Source organism: Eucyclogobius newberryi, unplaced genomic scaffold, assembly GCF_026437365.1.
Source record: "Eucyclogobius newberryi isolate DKJ021-1_F unplaced genomic scaffold, fEucNew1.0.hap1 SCAF_21, whole genome shotgun sequence".
NCBI lineage: Eukaryota > Metazoa > Chordata > Actinopteri > Gobiiformes > Gobiidae > Eucyclogobius > Eucyclogobius newberryi.
Genome location: NW_027315846.1, coordinates 10870870 through 10884261, shown reverse-complemented (window position 1 = coordinate 10884261; position 13392 = coordinate 10870870). Strand labels below are relative to the sequence as shown.

Here is a 13392-nt window from a genome sequence, read left to right as displayed (position 1 = left end):
GACATTTAGTGTGATATAATACTGTGAACTAGTACTATAGTAGACCCAGAAGGCAGCACTGTAGTTTTGCTCTTCACAAAAACACACTTCCTAAAAGCCAATATTTATTTGTCCATTAAGTTTAAGGAAACTTTGTGAAATGGTCAGAAAAAAGTGGATCGGGAATTTTAAATATTTTATGAGTAAGTTATAGAAATCAAGACATATTCTTCAAAAGCTTAGACACGAACAATGATTTTTATTTAATGACGAGTTTTGAGGAAATACTGACAGAGGGGTTGTAAAACTACACAGAGAATATTTTATGATGGGCTTTCAATCAGCCGAGACATGCTGCCGGAATAAGAGAGGCGTCATACAGTCAAGGAAACAAGAAGAACTACACGGCAAAGAGAGAGAACGCCGCTGTGCCAAACATACGAGGTGGGCGTCAGGCTGTTTACTGTGAGACCAATCAATGCCCAACCCACTGCGCCAGGACGGGACACGGCCATTTAAGACAGGAGAAACTTCAGCTTCAAGCAGAGTCCACCAGTAAAACAGGTACACGTTGAGTCAACAAAAACACGAAACTCAAATACAATGGGGACAGACGACTACTTTTTTATAAAAAAAAAAACATCAGTTTCAACACAATATTATTTACCGTACTTATTGGAATGATGTTGTTAAATGGGGCAGAGTGATAAGACCAAAAACAAAAACACTTTATTCCTGATTGAGCAGGATTTTAGATTATTTTTTTATTAAGAACATATGGAAATGCCTTTGCAAGTTCCATTTAGCATAAGATTTCAGATTTTTGAGCTCTAAATCACATACTGTTGACCTGTCGATTAAAAAACCCCAAGCATATCATTGACTATTAGAAATGTACTGTATCTCGATTTTGTTTACATCAGATCAATTGTCCAGTCCTAACAAACATTGCATTTTGACACAAAACTATTTAGACAGAGATATAACACTGTCATTATACAGTTTAATTTGTGTCTTATAGAAAATCAGGTTTTGTTTAGCCCATTCAAAAAATCCCATTGCTAAAATCCTGAAAACATAAAAAAACAATTCATAAACAAGAAGCTGAAACCCACACGAATAAAGAACCACCAAAACACATTTACCACGAAACTCTCATCAAATCTGACTTAAGAGAAAGAACACACAGCTGATCAGAGGAATGATGAATAGATGTTGTCAGGTATGAAGCTTCCTGTGGTCTAATTAAAGGTCTGTTTACTTTAATACAATTACACAGCTTTAAGACGGCTTTGAATAAAACTGATACATTATATTTGTTGTGCTCCTTTCCTACGTTTCAAGTAAAAAAAAAAAAAACCACAGACAACAGAGCAACTGGGAAAGTGGTATATTTTGCCACAGCCGGGTCGGTGTCGGCGCATAATCCGAGCTTTCCGACCATGGATACAGTTACAGCGGATAATTCCCAGCTTCAGTCTAGGTGACAACCCCCACCCCTCCACCTTTTGTGATTTATAGGCAATTCCCCATGGAAGGTGGTTTGCTTCTTCCCAGGTGCAAAAAAAAAAAAAAACAGGTACAGAAATAGACAAGACTCCGCACAATTCAACAGCAATAACTACATTCGTCTCGTTTTGCTTTTCAAATCGCTTAAACTCCGGATTGCAGTGAATTTAACCTACCAAAGTGTAAACAAATCTAAAGCGATACATGGATCCTTATCAAAGTCTCTTGCAAGTTTTATGGCATGGCAGTCTAGTACACCAATAGTTATGCAATATGCAAAGGAGAAAATATCTATCCCTCCATATATATTCATGCACAGTAAATATCACAGCAATTGAGTTTACAGTCCTTTAAAAAGAGAGAGGAGGGAGTTAATGCTAATGTTACAGACAGCTTTTACAAGTCTCTGCAGTGAAATAAAAGTTAATGGGGAGTTTGCAGGTGTGGGTTTGTAAGATTAAACGATAAGAATGACAGTAAAAGTTTTTAGACGCACTGGCAAGCTTTGTTTTGTTCTGTTTTGTTCTGTTTTGTTCTGTTTTCGTGTGTACATGTCTTGTTTCTCGGCAGTTTCCGGAGAAGTTTCTGGATGAAGCACGCGCGCTGCAGGGGGTAATAGCTGGGGACATGCCCGAACGTGTCCAACGTCACTTAGGTGCTGAAAATGTCCCGAGCAGCGGTGAAATGCATAAGATAAAAGCTGTGGTTGGGCTTAATTAGGTCGGTTAGGTTAATCGACGTTTGCCCGATAACGCGCACGAGCCGTTCATGACTCGTAATTCGACTTTTGACAGTTCTTCACGTCAATTAAAACACTGAAAATGCGCGTCTTTTGGTCGTGATGGAATGATATTTACACGGTAGAAGTCGTGAAAGACGTAAAGAAAACACCAAAACAAACATGCAAAGGTGGCGTGAGCAAGATAAGACTATAACAGAGCACGCAAACGACTTCACGCGCAAACTTGAGACCGACGCAACGCAATTTCCGCACCAAAATCACGCACGTTTTGGCACGTTTTAATCCATCCCGCGTGGCATTCTGATGACATATTACACATGCAACTTGTTTAACGGGCGCCTGTCAACACGTTATAAACACTCCGTAAGTTCGGGCTCACCGTGTGGGTTGCACGTTGCTGCTGTTGTCCGCGTACGAGTCCTCGGTGTCCGGGGCCGAACCGACCTCATCGTCCTCCACGGTCACGTCGGGTCCAAACGCCGGGGCTCCGCTGCCGTCCCCCGGCCAGCTGTCCCTCTTCCTTTGCTGCTGCTGCTGCTGCTGCTGCTGGTGCTGCTGGTGCTGGCGGTGGGGTATGTGGTGCTGCGGCTGCTCCATGACTCTCAGCCCATGTTCCCCCGCGGTGGAGGAGGCTGAAGAAGGCAGCTCCGTCCCCGCGGCGCCGCTGGTCGAGACCCGGGTGAGCGCCTGGGACAGCAGTAGCAGGAGCACCAGGGAAATGCTCACGTTTCCAAAGCGAAGCCCCCTTTCCATTTGTAAGACTGGCACATTAGTGACAGATGAGATTCACGTGCCACGAGTCCGCAAAAAAATTGACATAAAAAAAACTAAAAAGTGCAAAAATAGACTAGTTTATCTATAAGAAAATAGCGCGCGCGTCCCGCTGAACGCGCCCTTTCCAAAGTGATCTTTTAAGTAAACATAAACAGCCGCTGGGACACCATGTTATTCGCTTTATACTTGCCTCTAGACTTGCCTTGGTAACGCCGCGGCCCGCCCCGTTTCTAAACTACGATTGGACGCGTCAAACTCTGTGTTAGTTGGAAAAATAAAGGTAACAATTCCCATTGAACCGCGTCATGTCAATCACAGACACTCGCTTACTAAGCACGCGCCGATTGCGTCCGAGAGCCGTCAGTCAAGAAGGCGGGACTTGCGCGAACCTGCCCCCCAAACAGTGACGCCGGTTGGGCCACGCTGCTTGTCCGTCAAACTCGCGCACGCGCAGAACCTGCCCGCCGCACGTCGACGGCGAAAGGTGACGCAAACATGTCCCCGATGGCGTTTCCGAGTGTTGCTCAGCGATTGGAGGATAAAGAGCACTTTCTGCCCAATCGAAACGGGGATGAAGTTAGGGCGGTTTGGGGATTGGTCAGTGCCCGACTCAGCTGAGCGAATGGAGGTCTGCGATTGGTTGAGAGAGCCGTCACTCAGAGGGAGTTGTCATGAGAAAGCCGACATGAAAACACCAACGTGGCTGTATTTGAAAGGCACAGTTCCTCATCACGAGTTAAAGCCCTTTTTCCACTTCAGGGTAAACAAACCAAAGTAATATTACATAACATGGGTAAATAGTACTGCACAGAAACAGGATGTAACGTTGTCATGTTTGAAAACTAAATATCAAGTACAGGATCAATGGTCAGGCTGCAAGTTGCAACTAAATGAATGTGGTGAATAAAAACTTTACCTTTTGTATTTTATTGATTTGAACAGCTTAAGCTATACTTGGATGACAAATTACCTATTACCTAGTCTTGTGCTAGCTATTTTTACTTTTTTATTTTATTCTATTATCATTATTTTATTATCTTATTTTTATCTTTATCTATTTTATTTCCCAAGAGTTCTATTAAGAGTGTTTTTTTTTTTTTTAACTTCCTATAATTTATCCTTTCCTCCTGTTCTACTGCGTTGTAACAACGAAATTTCCCCTTGTGTGGATTATCTTATTTTATCTTGATGTTCTCCGAGATGGCGGCAGACAGTGCATGTTCGTAACAAAATATTTACAATATGCTTCTTGGTTATAATTATTCACAATATACAAGTCTTACAAAATAGTGTGAATGAATACACTTTCTTAGACTCATCTCAGCCGATGTCATGTAAAATAAGTTCTAGCGCCCTCCAGTGACAACTTGACAAACTGCATGATACCGTCAATAGAGCGCGGTTTGGAAAAAAAGGCAAAGATTCACAAAGTTGACCAGGGATCTGGGAATAAGTCAAGGAGACGGCTGTGTAGTTGTTGGTCTTGTATTTAATGGCAAATCAAAATGTACCGTTACAGTTAAACCACATTCACAGTCATAATGGCATATTCTACTGAAGGAATGCTGGTGAAAGACGTGCAGGACATAATTACAATGACAGAAAACAAACAGTCAACATGTCATTCAAACTGAAGGCCTTATTAAAAAAAGAATACAGCACCTTAAGTAAAAACAAATGTTGCAATAATCACATTTAGCGTCAGATCGTGAAATGGAAGACGGATAAATGCTGTACAATTGTTTGTTTTTTTGTCTGGTTTTAGATCATGGTGCAAGGCTCATTGTTTTGGTTTTATACAGACGAAATGGCAATAAAGATGAATGTAGTCATGTTTTAAAAGGCACAAATAAGAAGGTGCGTGGAATTTGTGAATAATATTGGGTGCTCTGAGGATCCATTTGTTATAATTGCAGTATAGTATTTCTCCATAAAGAGTGAAGAGTTGATGAGTGCCCCCTTCCGTCTACAGTAAAGAGTAGGATTTGGTTGCCTGACCAGCCAGTCCCTCCCACATTATGTGCCAAGTGCAGAAGGGTCTGGATTCGGACCATTAGGCACGTAAAAAAATAAATCTCTCAAAGCATTACCCGGTCCAACCACAGACGCCAATTTATGTCACGATTCTCTCAAATGCGGAAGTCATCGCTCAAATATTTTTGGAACATTCAGATTGAAATATATATAACTTCATTTACCTCAGATGTACAGAGTTTACTGTGTCGCTCCCAGACCCTTCTGCATTTGAACATAAAGTAGGAGGGACTGGCTTGTCACGCAAAGGATTTGGGTGCATAACATTAGACATTTAAATTCATTCTTATGCAATTGTAATTTGAATGAAGTATAAGTTAATCATATGATGTAATACTGCAATTTGGATTCAAGACACACCACACGTCTGTACAGTCTGACAGTGTGGCCTTAGGAGCAAGCATGGTTTCTGTGGTTTCACCAAAGAAGAGGCATGATTTTTACAGTCAGGCACAACCAAAATTAGTGACATTTTGGAGTTTAAATGAGCGGAAGGTCACTTGAGGAAGAGGTCACTGAAGAGGAGAAATGACTCGGGCAAACCGGTCAGTGCACTGCTGCGTCCCGCATCTTAACACTGCCGTCCTCCATCCCAAAGTACGCTCGCTCCGCCATGCCCACAAACAGCCCCGTCTCCACAACTCCTGCAGGGGAAGTATAGGATAATTCCAGGACAAAAACCGTATCATCATGGTCAACCGTTAAGACAAACATGTTAAAGCAGAGAGGAGGGCATATTTTTCTCACCTGGAATCATCTTTATGGCCGTGTTGACCTCTTTCCAGTTTTGAGCCTGTTCAAATTTCCAGTCCAAGATAAAGTTACTGTTGTCTGTCACCACTGGACCCTGGGAAACAGAAAAACACAAGTTCTAAAAGGTCCTACAGTATGTAACTGCAGACAGCCATACTGCCCTCTAGTGGTACACAGTGGTGTAACAGGCATCAAGATAACTGATTATACATTTTAGAGATTTCAGTGTTTTAAAAATGAACCCAAAAAGTATTTGAGTGTTATACATAAATGTAGCTTTCATTTGCAACGCAATTTGACACCATCCTCTCACCATAGAATTGGTTTATTACTATGAAATAAAAATCAACTTTACAGTTAAATGTACAGATGAAGTACAGAATGTGATCAGTGTAGTGAGTTATTGATTAAATTAAAGTTAAAGTGACTGGTGTTAAGTGTCCAAATTGAGGGGATTTGCTAAAGAAGGGATGGATTAAAATTCAACTAAAATTGATTTGGCTTTTGAAAACTCAGCTAAAACAAACATTTCTCAGTTGGCTAATGATTTTTTTTCCAATATCCCCTCTTGCTGAAAGTGTATTGAATAACAGAAAACTGGTTTATGTTTTCCAATTCTTTTGTAAATTCAATGCAAAAGTGTTGACATGACCAGCCATGGGCATGTCAACAGTTTGTATATCCCAACATGCACTGCTGATTGTGACACACCAATTTTGAAAGTAAATTCTGACAAAACCTTTGTGCACAAAGGAAGAGAGGCAGCTCCTTCACTTACTGCTTTACTGACAGCCATACGGAGGTTGACCTCACCCCCGAATCGCTTGACGATCGTCCTGGAGATGGGGACATAGGCCATGGGGATGACCTCGATGGGAACGCCCTTCTTCCACTGTTCTCCCAGAGCATTGGAGTCCTTCCTAAGAAAGAAGATGCATTCACTTATGCAAGTTCATGTTGAAAATTTTAAATGGTTAAGACCGATATCACAGCTCATCATATTGAAACTGATGGAAAAGATAACATGGAATACCACACACACCTAAAGTCGGCAATAACCACAAAATGTTTCGCAGAGCCAGCCACAATCTTCTCCTGAGTCAAGCAGCCCCTGTGATACAGAGATGATAAAATGTAGACCAATAAGTCACACAATAAAATGTCAAACAAACCTAAAGTGGAAAGACCATCAATAAACTCACCCTCCACCTTTGATCAGTGTGAGATCAGTGTCCACTTCATCTGCCCCGTCAATCGCCACATCAAGCTGAAACAGAGACATCACCACAGACTCAAAAAGGACTCTGGATAGTAACACTAGTCAATTACTTCTCTTAACAAAGTACGAGAGCCAGTAAATCAGTATTGCACAACTCCTTCATACCTCTGGATGTCTGTCAAGATCTGACAATGTGAGTCCATGCTGCAAAATCAGTTGACGAGCCTGTGGCAACAAAACAAACAAAACAACGCATTAAAAACATATAAAAAGCACCAGATAAATGCAATCACTGAATGTATTAATAGTGCATTATGTTGCCACCACAATTGGAACAATGTGACACAACAAAACCTGCCTGGAATGAAGTGGGGACACACACAATGTTGAGCTTCTCCTGACGTACTCTGTCCGCTGTTCAAAGCAAAGCACGGTTATCTTTCATGTCCACATTTGGACTTGGACACGTTTAATATGTCTTTATGATCGTACCCAGCCTGTCCACGGCATAGACAATGGTTGAGCCACTGCCCACTCCCACCACCTGGTTATTCTGAAAAAGACAAAAGAAAAGACACGATTCATTGTGACAGATTCGCCCGTTATCGCTGCCATTTGGATCAAAACTCGTGTCACGCTATCAGTGCGTTGTTTACACGTCAAACAGAGCCCCATGTGTGCCTTGTGAATGACTTAAAACTTACTGCAACTTTAGCTCAGGGGTGTATTTAGTTTCTTTCTTAAGCCAGACGCACTGTTTTTAGCCTAGCACATGACACGAGTTCAGGTCATCCCATGGTTTATATATTAGATAAGTTAGCAAACAAGCTACAGTCAGAGGGAGCTAACGGTTAGCTTGCACAATTAGCCAAAACAAATAGTCAAGACTGAGCAGTGTAATGACAGAATAAGTGGATGAATACGCGGTGAAAGGTGGTGAAAGGTGGTGGTTTTGCACGCACCTGCACATGGTTGTCCACAGCCGCGCACGCAGCCAGTTTCTTCGCCTCCTCTGCCATGACGCTAGCAGCGCGGAGTGACCGAAAACACACGTGTTTAACGGAGGCTGAAACGGACAGGAAACCAGCGTGGAGTCTAGCGCGACAGAGCCACCCCCCAAGACTCATGACCAGGGCCCCACCACCAGGGCCCCACCACCACCAGGGCCCCACGGACACGAGACAAGGGCCAGAGAGTAGCTCAAAGAGTGACCCAGAGAGTAGCTCAAAGATCAGCTGCAGAGCGAAGGTAGGTCCCTGTTGTGCGACGCAACTGGCATCTCCACCCAGCACTAACATGAGTTTAAAGACCTCCACTTAGCACTAAAATTAGTTTAAGGACCTCCACCTAACACTAAGATGAGTTTAACCTCCACATTGCGCTAAGATGAGTTTAAGGACCTCCACATTGCACTAAAATGGGTTTTAAGGAGCTCCACATTGCTCTAGGATTAATTTCTGAACTCCTCCAGGTTTCTACGCTTTTTTCCCAAAGAGGTTTTTTTTGTAGTTTTTCCTGGCCGAGAAGGAGAGTCTAAGGACAGAGGACCCTGGGACATCGTCCCTCGCCACTACAGACATTGTCTGACTCCATCGCCACCACAGACATTGTTGATTCATTTCTCCCTGTGGCCCTCAGAGGCAACTGTTGTTGTGATTTTGGGCCTTACAAAAATAAATTGATTTGATGATGATTTGAATTTAAAGATCTCCACTTAGCACTAAGATTAATTTAAAGATCTCCACTTAGCACTAAGATTAATTTAAAGATCTCCACCTAGCACTAAGATTAATTTAAAGATCTCCACTTAGCACTAAGATTAATTTAAAGATCTCCACCTAGCACTAAGATTAATTTAAAGATCTCCACTTAGCACTAAGATTAATTTAAAGATCTCCACCTAGCACTAAGATTAATTTAAAGATCTCCACTTAGCACTAAGATTAATTTAAAGATCTCCACTTAGCACTAAGATTAATTTAAAGATCTCCACCTAGCACTAAGATTAATTTAAAGATCTCCACTTAGCACTAAGATTAATTTAAAGATCTCCACCTAGCACTAAGATTAATTTAAAGATCTCCACTTAGCACTAAGATTAATTTAAAGATCTCCATTTAGCACTAAGATTAATTTAAAGATCTCCATTTAGCACTAAGATTAATTTAAAGATCTCCATTTAGCACTAAGATTAATTTAAAGATCTCCACTTAGCACTAAAATTAATTTAAAGATCTCCACTTAGCACTAAAATTAATTTAAAGACCTCCACCTAGCATTAAGTTGAATTTTAAGACTTCCACATTGCTCTAGGATTAATTTAAAGACCTCCACCTAGCACTAAGATTAATTTAAAGATCTCCACATTGCACTAAAATGAATTTAAAGATCTCCACCTAGCACTAAGATCCAGCTAGAACTAGGGCTAATACCTTTCAAAGTTTTATCCTGTTTAATCCAGTTAACAAGAGGCACATAATATATATTTTGAATGGGAAAAAGTCCACAAAATGTTGACACATTCATAATTTGATAATCTAAACTAAAAAAAATGAAATGTTCACTTTTCATTTTCATGTTTTCCCACCTAAATAAACAAAACATATCAAGACAACATATGCCACTACTATTTTTTATTTGGCAAACAGCTTGAGATAATCTCTCTTTTTCAGTGTACAGTATATATTTATATATACTATAGGAAACCAACACATTCTTTTTAATACCCATTTTCTCATTTTTACATCTTACAGCTTACAAATATAGCTGATCTTTTTGACAAAATTACAGATTCTGTTGACACCTAAATTAGTATGCTATATAAAAATTCACACATCTTACATTCATGATTAGAAAAAGTATTATATGAAATCGGGGAGTAACTGAAAAGAACAAAACGACACAATTTCGAGACGACTTAGAAAGGTTTGACGTTCGGAGAGGGGAAAAGAGCAGTGCTGTGATGCGATTCAAATTTTAGTCCTCTGAGTGTTTCTGTCGTATTGTAAAACTGTCAGTACAGATATCAAAGAACAACAACACCGCCACATAAGAAAAAAAACGATCGGTCCAAATATTGAAACGCTCTCCCCCCATGGATTATTTAACCAAGAAAGCCGATAAAAATTAAATAGCTGCATTGCAAACTGTACATTGCCGCACAAGCTTCTCTCTCCAAGTGCTGTCTATAAGGCTTAGACCAAAGATTATGCAAATGCAGAGCTGAGCAGCGCTGTCGCTTTTTCCGCTTCATATCGGAGACATCAGCTCAAATAGGACATCTTTTTCCTCACATCTGTAAGACAACAGTGCTGCATGAGGGAGCTGCCATTGGGAGACTGGGAAAGCAAATACTCAAGGTTAGAATGGCAACGTTACTGTTACTGTTACTGCGCTACTTTTTGAGGAAAACAATACCGCCAAAGCTACAACTACACAAGTTCAAAGATGATTATGTGGATAGGTTCAAGTGTGAATAAATAAGCAATGAACAATGGTAGTTTCAATGTTCTTTCTATCAGTGAGTTGTTGAAAGTGCTGTAAACAATGCGAACAATGCAAACAACTAGATAGTGATATCTCTACCACAATGAGCATCAACAAAAGCACTATTTTCAGGTAATACAGCGTTAATAATACTGATATAGGTAAAGATCATTCAACAACTATTCATACTTGTTGATCCTTGTTCACATCAGTATCTAGTTTTGTCAAAGCCGTGTAAAAGCTGCCACTAGTTGCCCTTTATCCTTGGTGTTCCGTGCTCTGGCCCTAACACACATATAAAACATATAGTGTGACTAAAGTCTGGGATGTAGTAGAAGAAACTATTGTTTTCCCCAAAAGGATGTGTACCAATGGGCAGCTGTTTTTGATGTACGTTTGGCCAATCTAACCTTTAGTCTGGCACTGTGAATGCCCAAAAAGCTTGATGAAGTATCTGAAATCTGCGAAGAATGGAGTGAACCCATGTGGCTGGACTAAAAAGTTGTTCAAAAAATACTTTGCTTGGCTGATGGGTCGCTGGGAAAGTTTCAACCTGTCAGCGAAGTTGGTTTGTATACACAGTATTGCTGAATATTGAGCGTTGCTGAGCAGTTGCTTGCTACATGTCCACTGGCCTCACATTGTGTTAAAAAATCCAGACAAGTCATGCCGGAAGCAAACTGGCTTTTTCTGTTTTTATTTTTTTTTGTCTTAGATTTTAGTGGTCCAGAATAGGCCTGTGTTGGACTAGTACATGACAACATTAGCAAGCATTTATCTAATCAAAACACCTAATAGAAAAAAATACCAGATCAATCTAAACTCTTTTAACACTTTTTCCACAAAAATAACAAAATAAGCATTTGGTCAGAAATCCAAAACCTATAGATTTTAATATTTTTATACATCTTTTAAACATTTTCTTTTCCCCAAAACTGAAGGGTATTTGACATTACATGAAAAAACGGAAAGACAGACACCCAAAATACAATAAACTATGGACAAATAGATAAAAGTAATCTCCAACATAGCCTTTAAAGATAAAATAAATATTTCTATCTCAATCCAACCTAAAATAGTTTGTCATATTGCCATAATATACTCTATATATTTATAATTTGTTAAAGATTTAGTAATATCTATATGTTTTGGTTTGTGCTGTCAGTCTAAAATAATTACATATAGATAATATACTGTATGTGTGGAATGTATCAGGAAAATTCCACCTTAAAATGAGGTTTAGCGGCAGTGGACAAACTCGTTCCCGGTCCAATACTGACTTTATTGGAATGACTTTTCTAAACAGACCTTGGCGTCCTACACAGCTAACAAGGTGGAGGAATGTCAATATAACACTGAACAATGACAGAACTATAAAAGATTATTTCCCACACTTTCGCAGCGCCGCCGCACTCGTTCAGACCGTGTGTGTTTTCTAATGGACCAGTGTAAAAATGCAGAGTGCAAAGTGGCAAAAGAAAAAAAGCTTATTGGTCCTTATATTGTACCCATTGCACCTTTTTTCAATAGCTTCCTGACAACGTTCTGGACTTGCACGGTCTGTAGTGAGTACTTGGGCAGGCGAGCGAGTGTGAAATGTAACAGATGAAGTGAGGAGTGAGAGAGGAACGGGGAGATATATGGCACTGAAGGAGCAGACAGTCAAACACAGGTGAAACTGGGAGGTGCCTCTGATTCTGTCTTTCTGTTTGACTCAGCTCTCATTTCCAGCGCGTCACTTGTCAATAGTTCTTTATCAAAAATCTAAACAGTCGATGTTTCCTTTTTGCTTCCATAACAGTTTTGCATTGAAAAGTGTCTTTTTTTGAATCCTCATTTTGTTTTTTCTGTTCTTTTATTTCCACCGCAGTTCCTCCGTGCAGCTACATGTGCTGAGCATCCATTGTGTCCAAGTACTTGGCCTCAATGATATGAGGAAGAACATTATTCCTGCACACATGGAGAGACGAGTCACAAACCATTCAACCTTTCCACTCCACATAAGCATAAAGAAGTTTACTTCATCACCTGTAGAATGTTTCTTTGTGTTAAACTTTCCACAAGCAGTGAATACAATAAATTAAGTTTTTTCTTTTTTTTTAAAGGATTTATTGAACAATTTCCACTAGCCTGACACTGCAGTCTGTGATTATTCCTGTGTGCATCTGCAGACTGACACGCTTCTCACATAAATTGTGTCAAATTAAACATTTTTTTCTGATAAAATAGCTTCAGTCCTGAATACTTTGTCCACCATAGCTAAACTGGTAAAATTCCTGCCAAATTTCAGGAATTTCCAAAGTAGAACAATTTTCATAGGAGTAGGTGAGGGCTTATATTATCAAAAACATGTTTAAATGTTCGAATAAGAACAGAAAGGAATGGCTCTATGGCAAAGCTGAACATTTGTCAAACCAGGAATATTTGACGTTGATATGTATGAAGCTTAGTGCTTGTATTGACCTGCTGAAATAAATATATTATTAGTAATTCTGTCACATTGTATCTGAGCTTAATAATAAAGAAATGAAAGATGGGCAGACATGCACAAAATGCCGCTGCAGACCAGAGTGTAATAAATGCATGGGCCCAGGGGAAGGTGAACCGGCGTCTCACGGAGGCGGTACCTGATTGGGATTAGCAGGATCATGACCAGAGGGAAGATCATTTTCATGTACGGGATGGGGTACATGCCAAACGTGCACAGCACCATCAGCTGCATCATCTGCAGGAAGGTGAAGTAGTGGATCTTCCTCTGGGGCACTTTGCGGATGTAGTGGGTGGGAGGGTACGACGTCTGCGCAGGAGAGGATCAGAGCAGATTAAAACACAATTCCTTTCTCTCAGTCAAGCCTTACAGACAGGACCCAGGGAAAAGGCTACTCACACAGGGATA

General features: G+C 40.4%; 3 protein-coding genes across 6 annotated transcripts in view; all 3 read right to left on the bottom strand.

Annotated features, from left to right (window-relative positions):
* eif2ak3 (eukaryotic translation initiation factor 2-alpha kinase 3) overlaps positions 1-3251 on the bottom strand; it is a 44024-nt gene extending 40773 nt beyond the window's left edge. The window contains exon 1 of one of the 2 annotated variants that reach the window (XM_072457534.1): positions 2610-3251. In XM_072457534.1, coding sequence (XP_072313635.1) covers positions 2610-2983 — 374 coding nt within the window. In that variant the 5' untranslated portion in view covers positions 2984-3251. The remainder of the gene's footprint in view (positions 1-2609) is intronic. The other variant, XM_072457535.1, reaches the window with a different exon arrangement.
* A 1222-nt stretch (positions 3252-4473) lies between these two features.
* Positions 4474-8166, bottom strand: rpia (ribose 5-phosphate isomerase A (ribose 5-phosphate epimerase)). Its single transcript, XM_072457977.1, has 9 exons — positions 7973-8166; positions 7503-7563; positions 7369-7424; positions 7176-7235; positions 6994-7058; positions 6834-6902; positions 6570-6711; positions 5786-5885; positions 4474-5682 (listed from the first exon to the last, which is right to left on the bottom strand). The coding sequence occupies exons 1-9, from the start codon at positions 8135-8137 to the stop codon at positions 5585-5587; spliced, it is 816 nt and encodes a 271-aa protein (XP_072314078.1). The 5' UTR covers positions 8138-8166; the 3' UTR covers positions 4474-5584.
* Positions 8167-11370: 3204 nt separating this feature from the next.
* The window catches only part of slc4a11 (solute carrier family 4 member 11), a 109610-nt gene continuing 107588 nt past the window's right edge, over positions 11371-13392 (bottom strand). For all 3 annotated transcript variants that reach the window (XM_072457173.1, XM_072457174.1, XM_072457175.1), the window contains 2 exons: positions 13124-13293; positions 11371-12446 (listed from right to left, as the gene is read on the bottom strand). In XM_072457173.1, the coding sequence (XP_072313274.1) occupies positions 12380-12446; positions 13124-13293 (237 nt within the window). In that variant the 3' untranslated portion in view covers positions 11371-12379. The remainder of the gene's footprint in view (positions 12447-13123; positions 13294-13392) is intronic.

What these genes read in the sequence shown, in the direction of transcription:
- rpia (XM_072457977.1), bottom strand. Translation starts at nt 8,137, where the DNA reads ATGAGTCTTGGGGGGTGGCTCTGTCGCGCTAGACTCCACGCTGGTTTC. An exon ending in ATCTTGACAGACATCCAGAG is followed by an intron (nt 7,059 to 7,175) that starts GTATGAAGGAGT and finishes TCTCTGTTTCAG; the next exon opens with CTTGATGTGGCGATTGACGG. An exon ending in ACACTGATCAAAGGTGGAGG is followed by an intron (nt 6,903 to 6,993) that starts GTGAGTTTATTG and finishes TCTGTATCACAG; the next exon opens with GGGCTGCTTGACTCAGGAGA.